Source organism: Hyperolius riggenbachi, chromosome 7 (genome assembly GCF_040937935.1).
Source record: "Hyperolius riggenbachi isolate aHypRig1 chromosome 7, aHypRig1.pri, whole genome shotgun sequence".
Taxonomy (NCBI): domain Eukaryota; kingdom Metazoa; phylum Chordata; class Amphibia; order Anura; family Hyperoliidae; genus Hyperolius; species Hyperolius riggenbachi.
Genome location: NC_090652.1, coordinates 197,205,160 through 197,232,910, shown reverse-complemented (window position 1 = coordinate 197,232,910; position 27,751 = coordinate 197,205,160). Strand labels below are relative to the sequence as shown.

The 27,751-nt window shown below is 43.4% G+C and overlaps 1 protein-coding gene across 2 annotated transcripts in view; it reads left to right on the top strand.

The window, feature by feature from the left end:
• Positions 1–27,751, top strand: part of FASTKD2 (FAST kinase domains 2) — a 97,063-nt gene that overhangs the window by 48,466 nt on the left and 20,846 nt on the right. The window contains exons 6-10 of one of the 2 annotated variants that reach the window (XM_068244977.1): positions 13,234–13,373; positions 18,156–18,328; positions 18,414–18,562; positions 21,066–21,284; positions 25,669–25,768. In XM_068244977.1, coding sequence (XP_068101078.1) covers positions 13,234–13,373; positions 18,156–18,328; positions 18,414–18,562; positions 21,066–21,284; positions 25,669–25,768 — 781 coding nt within the window. The remainder of the gene's footprint in view (positions 1–13,233; positions 13,374–18,155; positions 18,329–18,413; positions 18,563–21,065; positions 21,285–25,668; positions 25,769–27,751) is intronic. The other variant, XM_068244978.1, reaches the window with a different exon arrangement.

Genomic DNA, 27,751 nt, shown 5'->3' with positions numbered 1-27,751 from the left:
ATTACTCAGCATTCTAAGGGCTCGTTCCCACTGTTGCGACGCGATTTCGGCCGCATTCCGACGCTTGTAAAAACGCATGCGGATGCGTTTCCACATGCGTTTTTACCCGCGATTTCGCATGCGATTTCGCATGGCACCCTGCCATGACATTAACCATGACACTGCCAGGGCTAAATAAAATTGAAAAAGGTGCGAAATCGCACGCGAAATCGCGGGTAAATACGCATGTAACAAACGCATGCGTTTTTACTATTAAATACATTAGCGGCGATTTGCACGGATTCCCGACGCAGGCGAAATCGTTGGCTCTTTTGTGCGTTTTTTTCACGCTGAAAAAAACGCACCTCAACAACGCTACAGTGGAAACAGGCCCATCCACTTGTATTACATGTGCGGATCTGCATGCGTTGGACGCATGCAGATTCGCGATAGTGGAAACGAGCCCTAAATGTTTTTACAGAACAGGCAGTGAACTTTTGACCTGTCCTGTCCTGAACACAATGCAGTTGAGATAAGTCAGAGCTCTCTGGGACTTTCAAAGTCATGAAGCTCAATGGCTATTTGCATAGATAACAACTGGAGTGTCTTAACTCTTCCTGTACTGGAAACAAATATTAAATTTATGTCTCTGCTCCTAATACTTTGGGCTTGATTCACAAAACGGTGCGAACTGTTAGCACGGCTTTTCGCGCGTTTTCACGTGGAAAAAATAAGTTTTTCGTTCGGAAAAATTCTCGTTCGCGTGTGAACGCAAATTTCTTGCGCGTTAACATTCTTGTTTGCGCGATAATGCAAATTTATCGTGCGAATGCGACCATTAACAAGTGAAAAATTCGTGATAACGTGAATTTTTGCGCGCAAAAACCATTGTCACGCTAAATTTTGCGCAAACAACTTTTCACAGTGTGCTAACGGTTAGCTTCGTTTTGTGAGTCAAGCCCCTTATTTCTTAGCTGTACTACACAAACAATTCATTATATCATAATTTTTTTTTTGCTTCAGTGTCTCTTTAAGTAGTGGTAAAGTTATTGCTGATTGAATAGGGAAATAGCTAAAACGTCAAAACTGCTCTGGTCCTTCAGGGGGTTTTATATGCTAGTACTAAAGTGGTTAAGCCATGGGGTACTTACAAACATTTTGTGTCAACCATGGTCCTACCACTAAAGTCTTTAATAGCAGGACTTCCATTGCAGATAAGCATGCTATAAATTTGCAGGGGTTGTCAGAGCACCCCTAGAATGGAAGCAAGCCAGCCCTGCCATAATAGGCTGCAGTGCATGAACATGCTAATTTTTGAACATGTTTATAGATTCAAGCACTTTATTGTCATTGTCTTTGTGTAACACAACGAAATTACTTTTCATGACAGCCCCATGGTGCATATAGGGAACATAGTGATAGTAACATAGATAGAAAGAGAAGAAATTATACAAGTATGCAGGGCAGTTTCTAGGCTAAAATGCACCCAGGGCGAGGGTTAAAATTGCCCCCCCCCGCGCGAAGCCAGGTATACATGTCCGCAGTGTAAGCTAGCCAGGTCTAGTTGCACTCAGTATAGGTAGCCAGCCATAGGTCCCCCCAGTATAGGAAGCTAGGCATAGTATAGGTAGCCAGGCATAGGTGCCCCAGTATAGGTTAGCCAGGTAGGTGCCTCCAGTATAGGTAGCCGGTATAGTTGCCCCCAGTATAGGTTAGATAGGCAGGTGCCCCCGGTATAGGTTAGATAGGAAGGTGCTCCCGGTATAGGTTAGATAGGTAGGTGCCCCTAATATAGGGAGTCAGAATAGTTGCCCCCATCCTAGGTTAGATAGGTAGGTGCCCCCAGTATAGGTTAGTTAGGTAGGTGCCTCCAATATAGGTAGCCAGTATAGTTGCCACCAGTATAAGCTAGGTAGGTAGGTGCCCCCAATACAGGCTAGATAGGTAGGGGCCCTCCAGTATAGGTTAGATTAGGTAGGTGCCCCCCAGTGTGGTTAGATTAGGTAGGTGCCCCCCAGTGTGGTTAGATTAGGTAGGTGCCCCCCCAGTATAGGTTAGATTAGGTAGGTGCCCCCCAGTATAGGTTAGATAGGTAGCTTCCCCCCAGTATAGGTTAGATTAGGTAGGTGCCCCCCAGTATAGGTTAGATTAGGTAGGTGCCCCCCAGTGTGGCTAGATTAGGTAGGTGCCCCCCAGTATAGGTTAGATTAGGTGGGTGCCCCCCAGTATAGGTTAGATAGGTAGCTGCCCCCCAGTATAGGTTAGATTAGGTAGGTGCCCCCAGTATAGGATAGATTAGGTAGGTGCCCCCCAGTATAGGTTAGATTAGGTAGGTGCCCCCAGTGTGGTTAGATTAGGTAGGTGCCCCCAGTATAAGTTAGATTAGGTAGGTGCCCCCCAGTATAGGTTCGATTAGGTAGGTGCCCCCCGATATAGATTAGAGTAGGTAGGTGCCCCCCAGTATAGGTTAGATAGGAAGCTACCCCCCCCCATAATGGAGGGGGGAGCCGCAGCCGCGGGGAGGGTAGCCCGACCTCTCCCTCCCTTCCTCTCCGGGCGCCCTCCGTGCTCCCCCCACCGAGTCTGACTGCACAGGAAGCGCTGTGTACAGAGCGCAGTAGCGCAACTCATCTCCCTCCCTGGTTCCAATCGCCGCCGGTCTCCTCTTCTGTCTTCTCCTCATAGCCACTGACACACGCTGCTTCCGGGTAAACAGGAAGCAGCGTGTGTATGAGCGGCTATGAAGAGAAGAGGAGACCGGCGGCGATTGGAACCAGGGAGGGAGGTGAGTTGCGCTAATGCGCTCTGTACACAGCCGTCAGACTCGGAGGGGGGAGCACGGAGGGCGCCCGGAGAGAAGAGGGAGGGAGAGGTCGGGCTGCCCTCCACGCGGCTGCGGATCCCCCCTCTGTTATTGCGCCCACAGTCCTTCGGCGCCCAGGGCGCCCGCATGGGCCGCACGGCCCAAGAAACGGGCCTGCAAGTATGCCAGGTATTACAGATATTAAAACAATTTGTACACAGTGATAATTATTACAGACTGTTTTTCAGTCTGTTTGTTTGTATGCGGATTGATCTAAGACGTTTACCTGATGGAAGAAGCTCAAACACAGCATTTCCTGGGTGAGTGTTGTCCTTGATAATGTTTTTGGCCCTTCTCATACAGTGAGTCTTATACAAATGTTCCAGTGATGGTAGTTCAGTGCCGATAATGGCTTCTGCTGTTTTAACAACTCTCTGCAGGGCTTCTCTAATAGCCTTGGTGCAGCTGTTGTACCAGGCTGTCATGCAATTGGTCAGAACGCTTTCTATAGTGCATCTGTAGAAATTAACCAGCAGCTTCTGTGGGAGGTTAGCGCCCCTTAGTTTTCTCAAAAAGTAGAGGCGTTGTTGTGCTTTGCCAGTTAGAGCTAAAGCATTGTCAGCCCAGGACAAGTTTTCTGTGATGGTGACTCCCAAAAATGTGAAGCTGGAAACTCTCTCCACAGCCTCTGCATTGATCATTAGTGGTAAGCAGGGCTGTGGAGTCGGTACAAAAATCTTCCAACTCCGACTCCGGGTACCCAAAATGGCTCTGACTCCTTGACTCCGACTCTTTAGTCTAATGCTTAACAGGGCTGTGGATTTTGTAAAAAAAATCATCCGACTCCGACTCCTCAGTGTATGAAATAAACGACTCTGACTCCAACTCTGACTCCGGGTGCCCAAAATGTGCCCCTGACTCCTCGACTCCGACTCCACAGCCCTGGCGGTAAGTGAGTGGTCTTTTTGGTGGTCCTAAAGTCCACAATAATTTCTTTGGTCTTCTTTGTATTTAATAACAGGTTGTTAATGTCGCACCATGCAGTCAGGTTCCTAACTTCTTCTCTGTATGCAGCTTTCTTATTGTCTGATATAAGCCCAATGACAGTCATATCATCTGCAAACGTAACAACTATGTTTGAGGTATGGATAGGCTAGCAGTCATGGGTGTAAAGTGCATAGAGGAGAGGGCTTAATACACAGCCCTGTGGCATGCCAGTGCTCAGTGGGTGGAGGATGTCTGTTTTCCTAGTCTGACAGTTTGAGGGTAATTAGTAAGGAAGTCCAATAACCAGGTACATATGGAGGGAGCAAGACCTAGTGCATGGAGTTTGTTGGTCAGCTGACTAGGTACTATGGTGTTAAAGGCTGAGACTGAGGGCCACAATTGGACCTGGCACCAGAAGAAACCAACAAATGGACACTCCAGATTGCACTCCTGCACCCATGCTGGCAGAAACAATCTCTGTCGCTAATCGTCCTAAAAAGCACTAGTATTTGCCACATGAAATTGCATGGTTAAGACATGATGGTACATACGAATCTGCCGAGTTGCTCACAGTCCTACCACTACTGTCTTTAATAGCAGGACATGCATTGGAGTGGAAAAACAGAGTTTGAATTTAAATTGCAAGTTTGCAGCTATATCACTTGCAAGCCCAGGGGTGGGCAAACTTGAAGCGCCACAGGCTGAGAAACCACGTCCCGCACTTTTCTCCTCCCTCCTTGCAGAGTTGTGTGCGATGCATAATTACAGGGTTAACTCACCTAATTTCCACTTTCAGTGCCAATTTCCATGGCTACATTGGCGTCATATGACACGCTGCCGCGTACTGACTGTCACATGACACCGCTGTGGCCAAGGAGATCAACGCTTGAAGCGGCGATTAGGTGAGTTAACCCAGGAATCCCGCACCGCTCACAACTCTGCAGGGAGGGAGGAGAGGAATCCGGACCTCCAGTGACAGGCCAAATTCATAGTGCTTACGGGCACACGTTGTCTGCCCAGTGCTGTCCTAGCCTATCTTTTTTACTGCAAATGTACATTAGCATAGGTACGGTGCTTCTGACGTGCAGTGGCGTAACAATGGGGGCTGCACCCAGGGCCATTTTGGGGGGCATGAGGGGAGAGCATTGGCCACCCACATCAGTGGGGTGGGGGGCCACTTCTCCCCTCCTCACCTCAGGCTCTCCCCTCAGCGCTCCTCCCTCCAGCATTAATCAGTGGCAGCTGGCAGGAACACAGACATACCTCCATGCGTTCCACCACCGGAGGTTGCTCTCTCTAAGCATCTGACACTACTTCCTGTTTATCGAGAAGTAGCGCGTTTACAGAGACCGGACCTCCGCGGTGGAACGCAAGGAGGTATGTCCGTGTTCCTGCCCTCCACTGCTGCCACTGATTAATGCTGGAGGGGGGATCGCTGAGGGTAGAGCCCAAATTGAGGGGGGGTGTGGCCCCCCTCCCCGCCGATGTGGGTGGCCAATGCTCTCCACTCATGCGATGCGACCCAGGGGCACCCATGCCTGGCTATACTGTGGGCACCTATACCAGGCTATACTGTGGGCACCTAAACCTAGCTATACTGTGGGCACCTATACCTGGCTATACTGGGGGGGGGGGTGGCTAAAATGAGGGCACCTATACCTCGCTATACTGGGGACATGCACCTATACTTGGCTGTATTGTGACAGGCACCTATACCTGGCTATACTGGGGCAACTACACCTGGCGGTGAACTCTGTGCACCGAAACCACCTGTTTCTGCACCTATAACTGGGGTGGGGGGCATCCAAATTTTCTCAGCGGGGCTCGGTGATTTCTAGTTACGCCCCTGCTGACATACATTGCTGAAGCACTTTGGATGAAGGTGAACCTGGAGTGAAATTAAACTGATGACATAGCCATTTGTATCCATAGAATTAAATCCCAAATATACACTGTGTGCAGTCCTACATTCTAGTTTTGGTTTTAAGAGTTAAAAATCTAGGTTTGAAGCTTGAATTCTCACTGATGTCACTACTTTTCATTCAGCTCCCACACAGAAGTATATTGTCCTATTACACTTTACATTTTTTTTCAGAAGTGTTTGTACAGCCACACAGGAGGTTTATAAACTGTAGTTATAGAGAATTGTTCTGCAGTGTCCAATTGCAGAGCTATATCCCTGGCTGTGCTGGTTTAAGAGGCCCTGGAGCAAACTTAAAGGAAGCAGCTGGAGAGGGCGCACTTCTCCTGCATAGACTGGCCCCTACTGTCAGAAGTGACGGGACCTGGTACCAGGTTGCAGACAGCGGAGGACGGCGGCGTGGGAGCGATCCGCGCTTATGGTGCTGGAGGAAGCCCCCAGGTATGTATAAAAATTGTATTACAGGAGAACTTTAAGCTGGGGGCCCCTACCCCCTGCCTCCAGGAAAATCAGTGCCACCCCCCCCCCCCCCCACCCCACCCCCAATGGTCTTCCCACACTTCTTCCTGGGGCCCCTGAACAAGTAGCTTCACATTCTTCACTCACTCTGTTCATGCTGTCTTTAGCCCTACTGTCTGCCTCTTCTCCGTCCAGCACATGTTATGTGTAAATAACATGAGTCAGGACCTAGAGAAGAGGCAGACAGCATGGCTGAAGACAGCACGGATGGAGCAGCGCTTGGACGGTAGAGTGATTGTGAAGCTACATGTGCCCCCTGCACATGTAGCTTTACATAAATCGCCCACCCGTCCCAGCGCTGCTCCATTCGTGTAGTCTGCAGCCATGGGAAGTAGAGAGAGAGAGGAGACCACTTGGCGCAAGTTAGCGCGGTTCTGTGCCATGGACCCCTGCAGCAGTCAGGAGCTTATGGGCAAATGCCCACTTTGCCTAAATGCCTGGTCCTTATCCTTACTTTATTAACCCTTACAGTAAAATGAAGTAGGCAGGGAACACAGCCAAGATCTGCATTGTGTTTGTACTGAATGTATGTGTTTATCCCATCATGCTGCATGTTAGTTTAATAACAATGTCTAAATTTGATGTGGGTTCTCCATAAAGCAAGGTGAAACATGCATTTTTAAACTGAGAGAGGGGAGGGTTAGCACTGCAATTCAACACTTATATCGACTGATAAAAAAGCACTTGCAGTTGCATCAAACAGGCGGTGTTATGAGTGGCTAGGTGGGTGCCAGGTCGGAGAATCCCAGCAAACGTCCATTTTGCACCCCTGGGGCTTAAACGCTGCAGGATCAAGACCATGATCCTGCAGTGAATAAGCGCCTGGGGATTTAAATGGACGTTTGCCAGAATCCTCCGACCTGGTGCCCACCTAGCTGCTCATAGTACCACCTGTTTGATATAACTGTAAGTGCTTTTTTTATCGGTCGATAAGTGTTGAATTGCAGTCCAGTCCTCCTCTCTCTCCATTTGAACTTACGTATGTGTAAGCTCCGGACTTAAACATGCCCTCGGAATTCTTATGGAGCATTGCAGTTTACTTGGAACTACCTGGGTTTTTATTCAAATGTTTGTGTCTGAAGGGAGTTGTTGATTGTATTTAATTCAGTTAATGAGTGGCTGTGACCAGGCACTATCTGAATCTAATGAAACATTGTGAAAATGAAACCCCTACTAAAATGCAAATGTACCATAATGCCTTTTAATATGAAAATGAAAAGCTGTTGAGACACCAAGTAAATGGTACAAATGTTTATGTACACAAGCGTTTCCGTTAAAGTGTTATTGTACTTTAATGTGCTTAAAATAGCTTTAAAAAAGGCTCTGATCAATGCAATGTACATGTGTTACTGATTTTGCTGATGTTCTTCTACTGGTGCCTATCTATTGCTAATGTTCACATTAATGAAATGATTCTGTAATGGTCCATTCTCCATGATGGAGTTTGTAGATGTTATCAGCACGTGGAGTCAGTTTAACACTGTAGAAGCAGTGGGGAGATATTCAGGCACATTATTCAAGCATATTTACTATTAATATAAGCACAGTGTAACTACTTTACATACCTTGTCTTAAAAAGTAAATAAAGTCTAGATGAAGAAATGCAATTACAGTATATTACACTAATTGGCAGTATATTAAGTGTGAGGCTAGGAATATCTAGTCATCAGTTAATATATCTAGTTAATATCTAATATCAGTTCTATGGCACTTTATTTCTGGGCCTACTGCCCATAAATGGCAAAGAGCATTTGTTTTGGAAAATAAAACTTTTGGAAGAATTATCACTTATAGCAAATGAGTGATCTTATTGGGGTGCAGCTGAATTTGTGGCACATTTGTTAATTTTCTGACCTCATACCTGAATCTGAAAATATGCTGACTATCTTCTTATAAATGTGATTTTTCAGTTGTGGAAAATTTGTTTCCATGAAATTAGTTTTGCAAAAAATATTTTCTGAGATAGTATGTCATCCATGAACACATGTATGAAAACAAACTGTCAAATACTGTATTAACCTCCCTGACGGTAATCCCGATCATGGCTGGGGGTAAGGAAAAGATGTCAGGAGTGGTACTCCTGAGCCACTCTCGGGGTAGCTAAAAAAAAACCCCTGACAACTTACCTGGATCCCGCACGATGATCGATCGGCGCTGCTCTGTGGGACTCCAGGCCTCTTCTGCTGATCACCGGGATCCCCATCTGCGCTCTGCTTTCTGGATCCTGGCGGCCAACCAGGGGTGGTGCAGCGTGACGTCATCGGGGGGCGGTGCAGGAAATTTAAAAAATGAAAGGTGATTGGCTCAATTATATATTGTATTGGCCATTCAATACAATATAGCCATTTGGTTCCCAACTGCTACTGAGCTAAGTGCATCTGCTGATTTTGCTGATCTGCTTTACTATTACTGATTGTTGCCTGGATTTTGATTACTCTCGGCTTGCCTCCTGCACTGACTTCTGCCTGGAGTCTGACTATTCTCTGAATTACAGTTAACGATTTTTACCTAGATTTTGACTACACTCTGCCTGCCACCTGCACCGACCTTTGTCTGGATTTTGACTACCCTCTGCCTACCGCCATCGCCGACCTCATCTGACTTTTGACTACCCTCTGCCTGCCGCCTCCACCGACCTCTGCCTGGATTTTGACTACTCTCTGCCTGCCGCCTGCACCAACCTCTGCCTGTATTTCAACTATTGCCAGCCTGACCTCTGTTATGGCGTCAGCCTCTAAAAGGCATCTCTCACCGGAAGTTCTGATGAAGTTTGACTCCATCACTGAGTTTAGTGATGTGCACATTTCGTGCCCCATTGGCACTAGTCATGCTCCGCCAGCGCCCCCACATTTCCCATTTACTGGGGAGCCTGGCCTCAAGGTAGATTGCGAGCACAACTCTCTGGCCTTCTTGCAGTTCTTTCTCAATAAGCCTTTCATTGAAAAGATAATGGAGGAGACAAACCGCTATGCCAGGCAACAATTGGCTGCTTTTCAAGGAGCAAGACACGGAAGCCTGTCATTTGTCACGAAACGTGTTTTTTTTTTGTCCTAATTATTCTGCAGGGAATGGGTGGTAGGGAAGCCCCTGCAGAAATGGTATTGGACTACCACTAAAATTATTGCTACCGCTTTTTTGGAACGGTAATGTTTGAATATCGTTTCAGTTTGATTATGTAGTTTTTGCTTTTCAGCAACAACGACACCTTTGAGGAGTCCACCCACCCTGCGCCAAAGTAAAAAAAAAAGATTTGGGAGGTGTATTAGCTTGTTGTCAAAAACTTCCAAAGCACTTATGTACCACAGAGAGACAAAAGTGTTGATGAGAGTCTAATGGCCCATAAGGGGAGGATGATTTGGATACAGTACAAAGCATCGAAGAGGGCCCGCTTTGGTGTAAAATCATATATGCTATGTGAGTCAGCAACTGGGTATATATGGAACACTATACTGTATACCAGCAAAGGCACTATATTCAACCCCAGTTTCAACAAGTATAGAGTGGCAATATCCTCTGTGCTCTCTTTGGCTGAACCTTTGCTAAACAAAGGCTACTGTGTGACCACAGATAATTTTTGTAGTTCCCCTGAACTGTATGAATTTCTTATCAAACATAAGACAGATGCCTACGGCACCGTTAGACAGAAGGAAAATGCCAACACTGTTTTCCAAACAAGGACTCCAGGCGGATTCCTGAATTTTTAAGGCTGCTTCTAGCAGCGGCCGCTAACAAAACCAATAACATTTTTTTTCTGGTGTGTTTATGTAACAAACGTTGGAGAGGCAGCTGCGGTGAACAGCGTTACCACCGCAGCTGCCTCCAGCTCTCTGTTTAGCAATGTTTCCGAGCCTCAGGCGTATAGCACGCCGAGGACAGGTCTGTCAGTTGCACATAGGGTTGCTTTGTCGCGTGCACGCGTGCACAGACAGGACCTTTATGCGGGGAGGAGGCGCGTCAGCTGACCGGCCGGTTGGCTGACGTCAGAGGAGACGCTCGCCACTCCTCATTGGCTGATTGGGGGGGGCGTGCCAGAGGGGTCTCCTCTGCTTCATAAGCCTAGCTGAATCACTCGCAACTTGTCTGCTGTTGCGAATACTCTGTGTTAGCGCTCAGACCCTTAGATAGTTCCGGTGTCCTTTGATCCGGATTTCACACAAGAGAGGAATTGTTTGATAGCCTTAAAGATTTACATTACTGTGTTATTATTTGTGCATGACTCTGGCTCATTCTGACTACTCTTCTGCTCAGTGACTCTGTACCTCTGCCCATCTGATCTTGCTGCCGACTCTGCTTGCTTATACCTTCCTGTCTCTGCCTCCCGATTTTGTACTGCATCTGTCTGTCTGTTGCCGAACCCGATCTGTCTGACCACTCTACTCTCACCAGAGGGCCCTTGACTCTGGTGTGGGACACTGTACTGTTAGTACCCACCAGCTCCTCTGGTGAGGTGTTGCCAAAGCTATCAGTACTACTGTTGCACCAATCACTCATTGCAATTTGTTGTCACATCAGCTTCTTATATACCAGTATTATAGGTGATTCTGCAGATCACCATATAATCAGGTATATATCTGCATTATAGGTGATACTGCAGATCACCTAATAATCAGAATTCTGTTCTTTGCTGACACAAAACGTTACAGTTTACATGCTGTTTGCAGTCACTGCATACCTTTCACTGCATCTGTGACTGCACATTGTATTATACCTGGCAGTCAGTGCATATCTTTCACTTCAATGGATGGCAGACTTGCCCTACATAAGAGATTCTCGTTAAAGGATTTAAAGTTGATTAGTCTCATATACAGCAGGGCCTCGAAAGAGTCCCCCTGTATTGTTATTTTTCGTCACTACCTCCCTGAGTCGGGACTTGCGTGCCTTCCTTGGATGTGTGGTGGTAGCCATTCCTGCTCCTTTGCCCACAGTGTGCCTGCTGCTTTCCTTGGATATGTTGTGGTAGCCGTTTCTGCTCTTTTGCCCACAGCAGCAGCCAAGTGTCCATGAAGGAAATCTTTGAGCGGAAGAAGCCAATGTCTGCCAGTCACCCCCTTTCCCGGCGTTTGACAGCTGGCTTGGCGAACTGTTAGCTCGCCAGCTGTTACCATACCAGCTGGTGGACTCTGAGGCCTTCCGAAAATTTGTGGCTATTGGGACACCACAGTGGTATCGCCTTATTTTTCTAAAAAGACGATACCCAAACTGTACCGTGATGTTGCAAGGCATGTGGTGTCATTCTTTGGCACACAGCGCTGGGTCAAGGGTCCATCGGACCACAGATGCCTGGTCTGCAAAGCACGGTCAGGGCAGGTACATTACTTAGACAGCACATTTGGGTCCTACCTTGGATGTGTGTTGGTAGCCGTTTCTCAGGCTCCCACTCCGGACCGGAATCGAACCCTGATTCCCCGGCCATTACCCGTGGTCACCATGGTACTGAGAAAGTACCATCAAAAGTTTCACACAGTTGAATGAATGGCAGACTTGGCCTCCATAAGATTCTAGTTGAAGGTACTGAACAGCCAGCAGAAAAAGTCATTAAAAAAAATAGATGTAAGCTTTAACAATGGTAGAGAAAGAACCATCGAAAGTGGATAAGGCAGTCAGACATTACCTGACATCACTGAGGAAGAGCAATCTCGCCATGGTGCGCAACAGTCCAGCACGACCGTCACTACACAAACAGCTGTTTGCGGTGCGTTACACAGTGAGTTTGGTGTGTCAGTGTGAAGCAGTACTCTAATTACACTACCTGATTGATGTATACACATAAAAGATGTTTTAAAGCACTTTAGGCCTCAAATTTAGCATGCAGTGTGATTTCTGCCCTTAAAACGCTGCTGTGCGTCAAATCCTGATTTTTCCCCAGGACTTTGGGCGTGAATCCCACTCCGCCATGCCCCCCTCCAGGTGTTAAATCCCTTGAAACATCTTTTCCATCACTTTTCTGGCCAGCATAAATGTTTCTAGTTTTCAAAGTTCGCCTCCCCATTGAAGTCTATTGCGGTTCACAAAAGTTCGCGCGAACCGAACTTTTGCGGAAGTTCGCGTTCGAGGTTCGCTAACCTAAAATCGGAGGTTCGAGCCGTCTCTAGCTTAGACCATGACATGCCAACATTAATTATTCCTTGTGTGTTTACCATGCGAATCGTTACTTTACTTTACAATGAAGAGGACCAGTCTTTTGGTAATAATTTTGCAGTTTGTTTATTTTTTTTGGGGGGGGGGGGGGGGGGAGAGGATCAGGGCTAAAGTAAAGCAATTGATATTGTAATTTAGTTGTGCATTACATTTTTAGTTTTTATCACAGGTGCCGAGGACAAGTGCAGAATGAATCGGTTAGGTGCTGTGTCTCCATTTTTTGCTAATATTAAGCATAGGAAAGAAATTTAAGAAAAATCCTAAACTGGGTAATCGTCTCTTATTAAATAAGAATTAGATTAAAAAAAAAACTTGTTTGGACTTGAACAGATCTGCCAATTAAATCAAAAACCTATGTTACCCTAGTGGACTGAAAAGGCTCAATGTTATGATATGCAAATTACAATTAACAAGCGTTATGATAATTCCCTTGAGAAACACCTCAAGTGTTACATAAAACAGGGTTCACTTCTTCATTTTCAACATAGGTGACAAACGCCAAACGTACTAAGTTATCTAGATAAATATACTTTGTGACCACTGAATCATAACGGTCGATAGTGGAATATTTCATGTGCATCCCAACTTAATAAGACCACCATGATGTGGATGGAGTTATAAAGTGCTTAAAAAGTGCAATTTAAGGTGATCCTAGGACAAGCAGTGTCTTACCAACATAATGATCCCCTAAGAAGTGACTGCATCGTTTAGTTGTGCTTTCATCCTTTAGTTTAGATCACAGCTGTACAGTGAATTGGCTAGATCCACATTTTCAATTTTAGATAATGAAAGGCATAGGAAAGAAAATCCTAATACTGTACTGGCTAAAGATTTCTCATTTAGCAGTGCTCAATATGTTTTTTTTGTCTTTTTTTTTTTGTCTTAGATAACATAGATGAACTACCATTTATTAAAATCATCCGTCTCCTTTCTTGCTGCTATGAAATGCTTTATTACAATGAACGTTTGATGACTACAGTTGGGGATCACATTCTGAAAACCATGTGCATATGGAAGCCTTGGCAGGTAGCGTGTTGTCTCTAAAAGAAATGCTCTAGTGACAGTCCAACTCCAGTCCTCAAGGGCCAAAGTCCTCAGACATTATTGGGGCAGCTCAAAATAATTGATGGGATTGAATCGGGTGAATTGTGGCTCATCAAGTAGAACACCTTTCTCCTTCTTTCAGTCTATTCTAAACACTGGCATGGATATGGCCCTCAGGGACTAGAGTTGGATATCCCTGCAAGAAGGTTTCTCTTATTTCCTTTCCTTAAACTGTAGTGAAAAGAATATGGAGGCTGCCATATTTATTTCCTTATAAAAAATACCAGTTGCCTGGCAGCCCTGATGATCTGTTTGGCTGTATTAGTGTCTTAATCCTACCAGAAACAAACAAACAGCTAATCTTGTCAGATCTGACAATAATGTCGGAAACACCTGATCTGCTGCATGCTTGTTCAGGGTCTATGGCTAAAAGTATTGGCAGAGGATCAGCAGGATAGCCAGGAATCTGGTGTTGCTTATAAGAAAATAAATATGGCTGTCTCCATATCCCTCTCATTACAGTTGTAAGTTTATTTTTATGCATCCAAAAAATTCACAATGCATCACTTTATGATGTTACAGGCTTATCCCATGTACTAAATTCATTTCCCCCCCTAGGAATTCTAAGCACAACACCCCATAATGACAATGTGAAAAAAAAATGATGAAACCTTTAAAAGCCACACTGGAGTTTGCTAAACTGTATATTAACAGTTCACAATACTTTTTGAGAGAATGTCCCATATGCAATTAACCATTTCTCCCGAGTTTTCTCCTGAGTGATAATTTTGCATCTTCTATTTGCAATAACTTTTCATCACTTTGCGATTGAAAACTTTCCAAAAAGTAAGTGAAGAAGTACAATCAAAAGTATTTTCAGTATTTTCTTGCTTGCTAGTGGTTAAAAAAAGCATTTTATAGACAAGTTTGAAAATATCACCTAGGAGAAAAGTAAATTTTACATAGGGGCCCATGTCTTTTAAGGTATCCATATACTGGCAGATGGCCAGCAAATTCGACCATCAGACAAATCCCTCTCTAATCCAATCTGATTAGAGAGGGATCTATTGTTGCCAGTGTAATGCACACATCTTTCCAATAGATTTCAACATGAAATCTATTGGAAATCTTTGCAGCCGCCTGCTGGGCCCCCCTAGGTCCCCTGGTGAGCGTGGAAGTGTTGCAGTTCACCTGTCTGCCTGTGCGTCTCCTCCAATGTCCCGTGTCTTTTCTCTGTTGCCACCGGAGGCGCCTGTAACCGACCCAACGGCGTATGTGACCTTCAGGTCCCATGGTACAAGAGCCCTGTGATGATGTAGAGAAGACACGGTGCACTGAAGGAGTTGCACAAGCGGACAGGTGAACTAAGTACTGCTTTCACATTACACATGGGGCAGACCGGCTGGGGGTTTGTTGGTCGTCATGAAAATGAATGCTTCTCCTGCTGCACACCTGACCGAGCCCTTTCAAACAATAACTTTCCAGCATGTCGAATCCATTGTATTAAGCATTTTCGGGTGGAAATCTATTGAAATTATGATCAGGCGGCCACACTGTGCCATCAGTCTCTGGCAGATTCGATCATTATGATCAAATCTATCGGTGCCGCAAATCGAGTAATGCATAAGCATCTTTAGAGATAAAACTGTAACTTTTTGCTATTTCAAATGAGCTCTCTGTTCACAGCAGAAAAGTGAAGCTTCCAAAGAAAAAATTACCATACCTACTGTAAAACATGGGCAAGGCTCTCTCAAGCTCTGGGTCTGCGATGCTGTGCCTGGTGTTGGGTGCCTTGAGTTTGGACAGGGAAAAAAATAAATCTGTAATCTATCAGGATATTCTGGAGATTGTGGATTGAAATATGTTTTGTTACACTAGCAAACCAGGCAAACTATCGAAACAGGCATTGTGAAAAAGGTACCCTTCAGTTCTACAACAACTGGCTCAGTTTGCACTGCAAGAGTGGACCAAATGACTAGTTGACATGTGTAGAAAGCCACAAAAATCACTTGTTTGCAGTAAATTCCTCTGATTGTCCAAATACTAGGTTAAGGGTCTCATCCCTTTTGTCAATGTAATTTTAATTTGCGTTGTTTAAGATAATCTGTGGAATAAACAATGATGGGTCTCAGTTACTTATGTCAAATTATAATACAGACTGTTTTCGATTCTTTTTTTTTCTTACTTCTTTCTTTTTCCTTCTTACTTCTTTCTTTTCTCCTTTCTTCCTTCCTCCCTCCCCCCTCTTCCTTCCTTCCTCCCTCCCCCCTCTTCCTTCCTTCCTCCCTCCCCCCTCTTCCTTCCTTCCTCCCCCCTCTTCCTTCCTTCCTCCCTCCCTCCCTCCCCCCTCTTCCTTCCTTCCCTCCTCCCCTCTCCTTCTTTCCTCCTCCTTCCTTTTCTTCTCCTACCTCCTCTTCCTCCTATTTTGTTATTGTACAGCCTGTCTCATGTCCTTTACTAACCAAATTCCTAGTCTAAATTTAAAATAACCATGTGATATGGGAACATGCATACAACAGTGACTTGGGAGTTTGCTTAAGGTTAGGGAAGGGGGTTGCAGAAGTTAAAGTGAGGTCTATAAAGAATTGGTTTTCAGCACGTGTTTTAGCTGTAATGAGTATAGTGTGTGCATTTAAAAAGGCTGAGTAGCCCTTCGCAGCCCGTGTAATTCAGGTGCAGCTTGTTTTAGAGTGCTGCAATTCTTATCTCTACACACAATTCGTCCTGGTTAATCCCTCACCCGTGTTTCTGATGACTGCTTTGCATCTATGCAAATAGGCAATGAAACTGATAAACTATAATTAGAGAGAAGTGAAGAAGATGAATCTAGACCTCAAAATTCCAAAAATATAAATCCTTTATTATAAACAACCTTCAACACTACACAAAGTCGCACTAATTAAGACTTTTTAATTAGTGTGACTTGGTGTCATGTTGAAGGTTGTTTATAATAAAGGATTTATATTTTTGGAATTTTTAGGTCTAGATTAAACTTCTTTACTTCTCTCTAATTAAAGTTCATACTTACTAGTTGTAGACCCAATAGATATTAAAGAGACACTGAAGCGAAAAAAAAATTATGATATAGTGATTTGGTTGTGTACTATGAATAATTACTAAAAGATTAGCAGCAAAGAAAATATTCTCATACTTTTATTTTCAGGTATATAGTGTTTTTTCTAACATTGCATCATTCTATAATATGTGCAGATTACACAACACTCAGCATTCAAAATGAGTCTTTAAGAGCAGTCTGTGAAGTAATGACCTCTCCTCTAGCAGAGAAAAAGTAAACAGTTCACTTACAGTTGAGATAATAAAAGTCAGATAACAGCCCTCTCCACGACTAACTTAGTCGGAGAGCTTAATGGCTTGTTTGCATAGAGATAACAACTGGAGTTTCTCAACTCTTCCTGTACTGGAAACAATTAGACTGATGTATCTGATCTTAAGTTGGCCATACACTGGCCCGATTTGCAGCCGTTTCGACAGCAGATTCGATCACTGGGATCGAAATCTGCTGCCAATCGTTCGCGCTACACGCCGAATTCCGATCCATTCCGTCCGATCCCGTCGATCGCGCCGTGCGGAAAATAACCGTCGATCGCCCGCGGGTAAAGAGCGCATCGCTAGCGGCATTCGAGTGCCCGACGACCGACGCAATAGAGCTGCAATACATTACCTGCTCCGCCGGCGCGACTCCCGGGTCTCCGCTCTTCTTCTCCGCTCTGGTCTGGTCTCCGGCATGCTTCCCTTCTTCCTGTCCCGGCAGGAAGTTTAAACAGAGGCGCTCTACTGTTTAAACTTCCCCCAGACAGGAAGAAGGGAAGCATGCCGGAGACCAGACCAGAGCGGAGAAGAAGAGCGGAGACCCGGGAGTCGCACCGGCGGAGCAGGTAATGTATGCGGGATGGGGGGAAGCGGCGGCAGCACCACCACCACCACAACAGATTGTGAACGGTTTCAGGCTGAAATCGGTTCACAATCTGTTTGCAGTAAAGGTAGCCATACGATCCCTCTCTGATCAGATTCTATCAGATAGGGATCTGTCTGTTGGTCGAATCTGATGGCAAATCGACCAGTGTATGGCTACCTTTAATGTTTTATTTCTTAGCTGTACTACACATACAAATCATAATATCATCATTTTTTTTTTCGCTTCAGTGTCTCTTTAAATACATTGTGGCCAGAGGTACATGTCAGTTACCCGGTAAACTGATGTATGAATAATTCCATTAAAGGGACACTTAAGTCAAAAAAAAAATGAGTTTTACTCACCTGGGACTTCCAATAGCCCCCTGCAGCTGTCCGGTGCCCTCGCCGTCTCCCTCCGATCCTCCTGCCCCCGCCGGCAGCCACTTCCTGTTTCGGTGACAGGAGCTGACAGGCTGGGGACGCGAGTGATTCTTCGCGTTCCTAGCCACAATAGCGCCATCTATGCTGCTATAGCCTATATCATATACCATATAGCAGCATAGAGGGTGCTAATGTGTCTGGGAACGCGAAGAATAACTCACGTCCCCAGCCTGTCAGCTCCTGCCACCGAAACAGGAAGTGGCTGCCGGCGGGGCCAGGAGGATCGGAGGGAGACGGCGAGGGCAGCGGACAGCTGCAGGGGGCTATTGGAAGCCCTAGGTGAGTAAAACTCTTTTTTTTTTTTTTTTGACTTAAGTGTCCCTTTAAGTAAGGACCCTCTTTTTTGTGTTTTTTTTTTTTAATGAAACTGATAAAAACAACGAATAATTGTACCTTACTTTTTGTCAGGTAGCAGTGATAGTTCAATATTTGGCACACCTGCGCTTTCGCCATGTCCCACTACTGGACCGTTATGCTGACATTTTAATGCAAAATTTAGAATCGCTGAGAATATGGGATTTATCACTGGCAGTCCAAAGCTTCGCCATGTTAAATCATTTGCCAGAAGGAAAAGGCCATCAGTAAGTCCTATGTGTGTCGTCTTCTCCTACTGTACATAGTATATGTATTGGCAAGATATTCATTATTTTTCTGCACGTTTTTAAGGTTCCTGGCAGCACTGAACACAGTTCTGCAGAAACACATAGATGATATTCCACTAAAAGACCTTCTTAATATGGTACACGACTTTTGCATGCTAGGAAAATGCCCTCGTTATGCAGTAAACAAGCTTCTACATTATCAAAGTTTTAGTGGTAAGTTTACTTTTGTCTATATGTGTATATTTGACAGCAGCGATGCTGTTATGACCTCTTCTAAATAACACCTGTGTAGTTATGTTGTCATAAAAGCAACAATTTTCAGCTTCAAGAGCCATATGCTGGGTCTATTGAACCAACTTTTTCTGTAGTTTATTTTTTTTATTAGCCTGTCAGTAGTATGCACATGCAGCTTTTTGCAGACTCCTATATCAGCTTCTATGAAATTAATGTGGTTAAGAGTGAGGCCAGATACTGACTTCTCTAAACTGACTCTCACAGGGGGATACCACCTTAAGTTCAAACATTAAAGGATCACTTTTGTGAAGTTTTTATTTTATAGCCCCTACCAATGTGTTTAAAATGTGTTAATTATGGACATACTCATTTCATGCACACTTGATATGTTTTGGTTAATTGATATGCTCTACGTAAATTTAGGAGGCACCAATAGTTCTTGATGTGCAAGGGCTAGTCCTCTGGACCAGGGTCAAAGGGACCTGGGTCAAAATATATCTGAATGAATAGTTGTAGACTGGCACCATCTAGCTTTTCTATTGAATATATGCCAATCTGTGATGCACAGCGTTTTGTGGGGGTTACTTTCTCACTCTTACTTTTTTTTTCTTTCTTTTTTTTTAAATGGTGCAGGTCAACAACTATTCATTTTCATAATTACTATGCACATATTAGCTGGATACAAAATACGAAAAATGAACATATGAATGTCTGAACAGGAAACTGAGCTATTTATGTACTAATAAGCCTCAACTTCTACCTGAACTCCAACACAACTATATTCTCTAAAAATAAAAATCTGGGAGTGTATACATGTAATGCACAAATAATGATTTTCATCAGTTCTTGCTGTGGTCTCATATGATCCAGCCAGGAAATCCAAACTTTGACTACCGGTAATAGCAGAGGTTAGTTGTTTTTCTTTTTCCTTTATAAATTCAGGCCAGATTTGCTGGATCACTTTTGTCGTGTGTTCTCTAGATCAGGGGTTTTCAACTCTTTCTTCCAGCGTAAAATGAGCCATAAATTACTTTTCTCCTATGTTGCTGTCACCTATACCTGTTCTATGTTGCTGTTCCTATACCTGTTCTAATGTGCTCTGGCTTACTGCAGCCTTTCCTAGTTGCACAGTGGCTGTATTATCTCTGTTATATCATCTAATCTTCATTCTTCTGTCGGCTCTGTGGGCTCAGGCTGGAATGTGCTAATCTGCTTGTGATAGGATAGAAGCTATACACACCCTCTCCAGGCCCCCTGCAATTACTTTTCGCCTATGTTGCTGTCACTTACAGTAAGTAGTAGAAATTGGACATTACCGACAGATTTTGGACTAACCCATCTTCTCATAGGAGCGTTCTCAGGGTTTTCTTTATTTTTTAAAGCATTTAGTAAATGGCAGTTGCTCCGTCCAACTGGCAAAATAGTGTACAGCGAGCAGGGAGGCTGGCCAGCATCTTTGTATTAATCATTTTCAGGGAATCTCTTTATAAAGAATAAAGCCCATGCTGAGTATCCCCTATGAAGAGATGGACTATCCCAAAACCTGTTGATAATGTCAGATTTCTACTACTTACTGTAAGTGACAGCAACATAAGAGAAAAGTAATGTATGGCTCATTTTGCAGTGGCTGGATAGTGTAATGGTTAAGGGCTCTGCCTCTGACACAGGCATCCAGGGTTCAAATCTCGGCTCTGCCTGTTCAGTAAGCCAGCACCTATTCAGTAAGGAGTTTCTTGGGCAAGTCTCCTTAACACTGCTACTGCCTACTGAGTGCGCTCTAGTGGCTGCCTCGCAAGCGCTTTGAGTCCGACAGGAGAAGGGCGCTTTACAAATCCTGCAATTATTATTATTATTATTATTATTTTACTCTGGGAGAAATGTACTTCTTATTTGCATGTATTTTACATTTTAAGATTTCCGCGTGCATGTTTTGCAGAAAACCACCAACATTTACAGGTGACAAGATAATTTGTCTCAGCAGAGCTCATTCACTAGCTCTGTTGGTTTCCACAAATTATGCACTGTTGTGGGGTACTTAAAGGACAACTGTAGTGAGAGGGATATGGAGGATGCCATATTTATTTCCTTTTAAGCAATACCAGTTGCCTGGCTACCCTTCTGATCCTCTGCCTCTAATACTTAGCCATAGACCCTGAACAAGCATACAACAGATCAAGTGTTTCTGACATTATTGCCAGATCTAACTGGATTAGCTACATGCTTGTTTCTGGTGTTATTCAGACCCCCTGCAGCCAAATAAATCAGCAGGGCTGCCAGGCAACTGGTATTGTTTTAAAAGGAAATAAATATGGCAGCCTCCATATTCTTCTCACTGTTGTTGTCCTAGTTGCAAAAGACTGCTCTAGATCAGCAGAACTTAAATAATGAGCATGAATTATTGTAGTGTTGTGTACTAAAATGTTAAGGTACTAAATGTATGTACATCTTTACATAAATTAAGCTTTTATGTTTTGCATTTTAGGTTTCAAAGCAAAAGGACAAAGTAAAATTCTTAGTTCTATTACCATGTGTTTAATGGTGGAAGAGCCAATATCAAACAGCCATTCTTTATGGTCCTTGAAGAAAGCTCCATCTCCAACCTCTGAAGGACTTCAGACTTTCCACACATTTTTCCAACACTTTATTAAAGATCCTCGTTTGTATCTTCATAGCTTGCAGATAGCTGGGACTTATTACATTGGTAGGAGACAATGACGTACATATTTATCTTTAAGTATTGAACGTTTTTACATTTTAATCTTTGCTTTTCAACGTGTTTGTTTTGGGTATGTAGCTCCTCTTATATTTATTTTTTTATTCAAGAGAAGTATTGTACATTGTACAGAATAAAGAACAATCATATATTTACCTTAGTTTATGGAAAGCTGTTGCCAGCAAATGTGTTCCTTCTGATACTCTTATCTAAGAATGTCAACATTTTACCAAGAAAAAGCAGAAATGTGAACTGAGCCATCTTAAGGTGCCCATATATTAGAACGAATATGGGCAGATTTGACCTAGAGACAAATTTATCTCTAATTGAATCTGATTAGAGATAAATTTGTCTCTAATCGAATCTGCCCATACACTACAGGCCGATTACCGTCCGATTTCAGCATGAAATCATCAGGGAATTGGCTGAGCCACCGCCGTCCGCCTCGCCTCTGCCCTCAAAATGTACAAATGTATGTTGTGTAGTGCATTTATACATTACCTGTCCTGTAGCAGCTCGCCGGGTCCATCCGTCCATCTCGCCGGGTAAGCCGCATACACGCTAGCGGAGCATAGCGTCTGACGTCAGACGCTATGCGCCGCCGGCGTGTATGTGGCTTACCTGGCGAGATGGACGGAAACCGCGTGGAGGCTGACACCGGACAGGTAATGCATAAATGCACACACTGCATACATTTATACATTGCGGCGGGGGGTATCGTCGTCTCGGCGCTCATTCGCAATTTGGCCGCCGACCGACCAACCTCGGCCAGAAATTTTCCAGCATGCGCGATCGACCATGCGGCCATTTTATGTCCCAAAATTGATCACTTTGCCGGTCGGGCATGCACTTGTCAGCACCAATTTTCATCCAATTCGATTATAATAATCGAATTGGATGGTCGATTGTTTGGTCGGCAAATGTATGGGCCCCTTAAGTCAGGTCAGAAAAGGCTTGCTGCTTTTGTAAACGTTATATATTGAAGTAGACCTGTGTGTTGTCAATAAATAGCCTTGGCTCTTACAGGGCATTTATTTACTAATTGCTTTTTTGGGATTACGGTTCCATCACTATTTAGTATTTAGCATTACTATTTAAGGCAGAGGTGCCCACACTTTTTTGGCTTGTGAACTACTTTGAAAAATTAGCAAGTCAAAAAGATCTACCTATGTACAATTTTAGGGGCACACGTGTATAAACAGAAAGGAAAATGTAGTGGGGTCAGGATCTACCAAGAAGTCCTTCGCTATCTACCTAATGGGCACCCCTGATTTAAGGTTTCACACTTTATCCTTGAACTGTGATAATTGAAAACACAATGGAAAACTCCTTGTAAGCTTAGTTATTGGTCTATTTCTTGTTCTGTCAAATACAAGGGTCAGCCAAAAAGTAATAGCCATTTGCTTTTCTTTGCCAATCAATTTATTCTTTCTGTGTAATTTACCTTTCATTTGTCAGGTTAAAGAGGAACTTCAGCCAAAACAAACATACTGTCATTAAGTTACATTAGTTGTGTTAATTTAAATAGATAAGTAATATAATCTCTTACTCACCCTGTTTTAAAAGAACAGGCAAATGTTTGATTTTTTGAGGGCACCCATCTTTTTGGTTGAAAGGAGGTGACAGGGAGCATGAGACACAGTTCCAACTGTCCTGTGCCCTAATCGCCCCTCCCAGTTGCTAGGCAACGTGAATAACAACATAGGAAATCCCATCATGCTTTGCACAGCATCAGGGATAAAAAGCCTGGGCAGGTTTTTTTGATGGGTGGAGCTTAGCTAAAAATGCAGCTAAAAATGATGCTTTGGTAAGAAAAACAAAGTTCTGATGCTGTGAAACTGTTAAAGAAACACCAAGCCTTTTCAATTTTGCTGAGTAGATTTTTAGTCCGGAGGTTCACTTTAACCTCTTTGCTTCCCTCCCGCTTGTCACAGGATTTCAGATTAACTGATAACTGTTTGTTCAACAGCACTAACCTGAAGCCCCTCCTTCCCCCCCTTCCTCAGGAAAACCTTGTAAAAGATATGATCAATGCTTAAATAAATGAGGTGGTTATGTGGAGAAATAATCAGATATACAGTCTAAAATAAGTAAAATATTTCTTTAATTGATTAAAAATGTCTGTTTCTTTCTGTATTACCCTCATTTATCTGTGAAAAAGGCATGCTTAAAGAGACTTTATAACAAAAATTTCAGCCTTATTTCTTCTATCCAATAAGTTCCTATACCTGTTCTAATAAGCTCTGGCTGACTGCAGCCTTTACTAGTTGCACAGTAGCTGTATTATCTCTGTTATATCATCTAATCTTCTTTCTTATGTCGGCTCTGTGGGCTCCGGCACTCAGGCTGGAATGTGAGAATCTGCTTGTGATAGGATAGAAGCCATACACACCCTCTCCATGCCCCCTGCAGTCTCTGTATGATTTACAGACTCTGCTTATCTGAGCCTATCACAAGCTTTTAGCAGCCATGTCTTTTGTTTGTAAACACTGCCTAAAACTGGCAATTACAAGCCAGGATTGCAGCAGGGAGTGGCAGAAACAGCACAGAGGGGCCCAGGAGAACATAATGAATAAAATGGTATGCTTTTTATTTTAAGAATTTTAGAGTACAGATTCTCTTTAAGGGAACCTGAAGTGAGTAAAATTATTTATTTAAAATAAACACACAAGGTAACTTTAAATGAACATTACATAGTACCTTGCCATCAGTTTCTCTCAGAAGCTCACGCTTCCAGTTCTGACAAAATTTTGCTAGAACTGAAATATATCAATTGCTGTCAGTTATATATCAGTTTATGTCAGTTATAGCTGAGAGGACAACTGATGTGCCAGGTAATGTCTGTTTCCCTATGGCTTAAGTGGGCGATGTTACAGTACAACAGCGTGCTGACCAGGAAGCTGTTATGAGGTAATGGCCATTTTCAAAATGGAGTACGGAGAATTCCATTGATCACAGTGGACAAACAGGGCACAGGAGAGGAGAAAGAGATCAAGGAGTAGACTACACGGGAGGTAAGTATGACTTCTGTATGTTTATTTTGACTTTTAATTTTCAGTTCAGGTTATAAATAAATTAAAAAAAAAAAATTTTAAGTCTGCTTTTTGCTGATTAAGAAAGAATGGACATAATTTTATAAATTTTTTAGTTAGGTGACTAAAACAGCTCAACCCCCACACTCTGATGTCAGTCATGCTTGGTCTTTTCAGTATCTTCATTAACATGCATCCACCAGGCTTCCTTGTCCACCCAACTCTGACTTCACCCGAGAATGATGCATGTGTATAGGTGTCCCCCGAGCCCATGCAAAGATCTAGAATCCCATATCTGTAAATGACTAAGACCCCTGAGTGCATTGTTCCTCTTCTTAGCCCCTCTCATTGGGTAGCATTCCTCATCTTCTTCCTTTCCCATATATAGCACAAGTTGTTCTGCTATAGTTGAATAAAGCAGGCGGTCCTTGAACCGTCTCTCCTGTGGGCGACAACCATTGTGCATGTGTATGCACCAGTGGCTGCATAGTGTACTGGTTAAGGGATCTGCCTCTGACACAGAGCGCGCCCCAGTGGCTGGAGCTCTGGCGCAAGTCCCCCAGGAGAAAAGCGTGATATAAATGTTCTGTGTCTTGTTTTAAAGGAAACATCAGGAAAACTTAAAAAAAAAAAAAAAAAACAGACCTACTTTCTTGGGGATTCCTCCAGCCCTTGGAAGCCTATGTATCCCTTGCCGCAGCTCTGCATGGATCTTTTCTGCAGATCTGAAATGAAGCTTGTGAATATTTCCTCCCTTTCCTCATTAGTCCACAATGCCTAGTCTCACTCAGGTAGTTAGACATTGGAGGAGTGGATGCATACTTTTTAAGTATGTATGACTTTAACATAAGATAGTAATTATCTCTTGTTTCATGTTACCAAGTATAGATTTTCATGCTCAGAAATGTGAATGCAATAATCATAAGGGCCTGTTTCCATTAGAGCAAATCGTTTCCTGCATGCAGATTCGCCTAGACAATACAAGTGGATGGGACTGTTTCCACTTGTAGGATTTCTGAGCGTTTTTCTGTGCAGAAAAAGTCTGCACGGCAGAGCCATAAGAATTCGCATACCGCTATGCGATTCGCATACAATGTATTTAATAGGAAATTTGCATGCAGTTTTGGTATGCGAATCGTTATGCGCATTTGCATACGATTTCGCATAGAAACAATGGAAAAGCACACAGGCACTGCCATGGTTAGATTCGCATACATAGTCATCTATGCGAAATCGTATGCATGCGAAACTCGCATCCACATGCAAATTTTTTCCGTGGCGATTCCCACCGCACAAGTGGAAACGGGCCCTTATAAATAATTTCACATTTATTTTGACAGATTTTATTGTGTCCTTGGATACACAAGAGAACAACCTTGTTCCAGTAGGCGATATGTGGACAGAAAAGCCTCAGACAGCTGATAATCCAACTATTGTCCGGTAAGCCAGCCATTTTACTGTATTTGTAGGACTAATATGGATTTTTGGCAGCATTGTGTCCAGGGCTGTGGAGTCAGTACAAAAATCTTCCGACTCCGACTGCTCAGTTTCTGAAACCACGACTCCAACTCCGACTCCGGGTGCCCAAAATGGCTCAGACTCCGACTCCTCGACTCCGACTCCTCGGTCTAATACTTAACAGGGATGTGGATTTTGTACAAAAATCATTCGACTACGACTCCTCAGTTTATGAAATCAACGACTCCAACTCCGACTCCGGGTGCCCAAAATTGCCCCGACTCCTCGACTCTGACTCCAACTCCGACTCCACAGCCCTGCGTTGTGTCTGTAGTGCTCATTCATAATGCAGTTTAACAGTATTTCAGCTTTGTTTCAGTTATCCCAGGATATAATATTTATTTAAAGAACAAGCGACACCCATACTAAGCTAGAAATAAAAAACACATATATAAGTAGATAAATACTACTTCTACTTACATAACAGATGTATTGTGCTATCCACGTAATGATTCCTGTGAATTTTATAAAGGAAAAGCAGAAAATCTATTCTAGGCAGTGGCCATCTTGCCAAGCTAATGCTAAAATCATATCCTCCCTGACTCTTGTTTTCCCCCCTCCCTTCTCTTGCTTATTGTGTATTCATTAGCTGCCCTCCTCCCAGAGTCTTCAGACACTCCCACTGAAGTGTATACTAACAACTGTACTGTTTATTTTTTTATTTACACATCCAATCACTGAGTCACCTCAGCCTTGCTTGTAAACACAAGTAATCAGTGGGTGTTTCTGATAAGCAGCTAGATAGGGAAATACATGGAAGAGGAGGAATATATTATAGATAAAAAGAACTCCCAGCATTCAACTCTTTGGCACTAGGGCCAGTGCTCCTAACGTATGTGATAACTACAAACCATAACAGCAGAAAACGTTTTGCAAGTTTTGAATGCAGGTTTAGCATCTGTATCACCTAATACACTCAGACCAGTTGCTGTTGAAATTTGATTTTTATGGTTTCTGTATAAAGTACTAAATTGTATTATACTGTTTTTCCATTGCAGAACTTTGTGTTAGATTGAACTGTAAGTTGAAAATGTGATTCTTTTTACAGCGGGATTGTCACCATAACAATCAAATTTCAACAGCAACCGGTCTGAGTGTATTAAGTGAAAAAGATGCTAATCCTGCATTCAAAACTTTTCCAAACTTTTTCTGCTGTTATGATTTGGAGTTATCACATAGGATAGCACTGGCCCTTTAGTAGTCAGTGCCAAACAGTTGCATGCTGGGGGTTCTTTTTATCTATAATATATTCCTCCTCCTTCCATTTATTTCTCTGCCTAGCTGGCTGTCTGAAACACGATCCCCTGTTCACTTGTTTACAAGCAAGGCTGAAGTGACTCAGCGATTGGAGGAGAAAAAAAAAGTAAAGGGCAGAAATGACATCAGGATTTAGCCTAAACTGTGGGCAAAAGACATGGTTCCCACCAGGAACAGAAATTTCTTTTAAGCAATACCAGTTGCTATATGATAGCCCAGCACCGGCTATGCAATCCCTGAAAAGCTGTTCACCAGCACTTGGCTATATAATAGCTTAGTGCCGGCCCCGAAAATAACATTCAAGCACATTGACTACTAACCTGTTAGACTATATATTTAGATGTGTGCCTGGAAATGAATTTTAATTTCAAGATTACTGCACAGTCATATAAAACAAAATGCAGAATGTAGACCTTGAACCTAGTATCTATACTCCTGTAAGCTAAGAGACTTCTGTTTTCCAGAAAGGTCAAAGCTAAATACTAGGTTTCTTAGAATTTAGATTATAGACTTCCCAAGTGTTCTCAGAATGCTAGAGTATTGTAAAGAGCTGCCATCTTCCACAGCGCTTTACCAGGTATATATTTTTATCACTAACTGTCCATCAGGGGTGCTTACAATATAATCCCTGCCATAGTCACAAGTCCA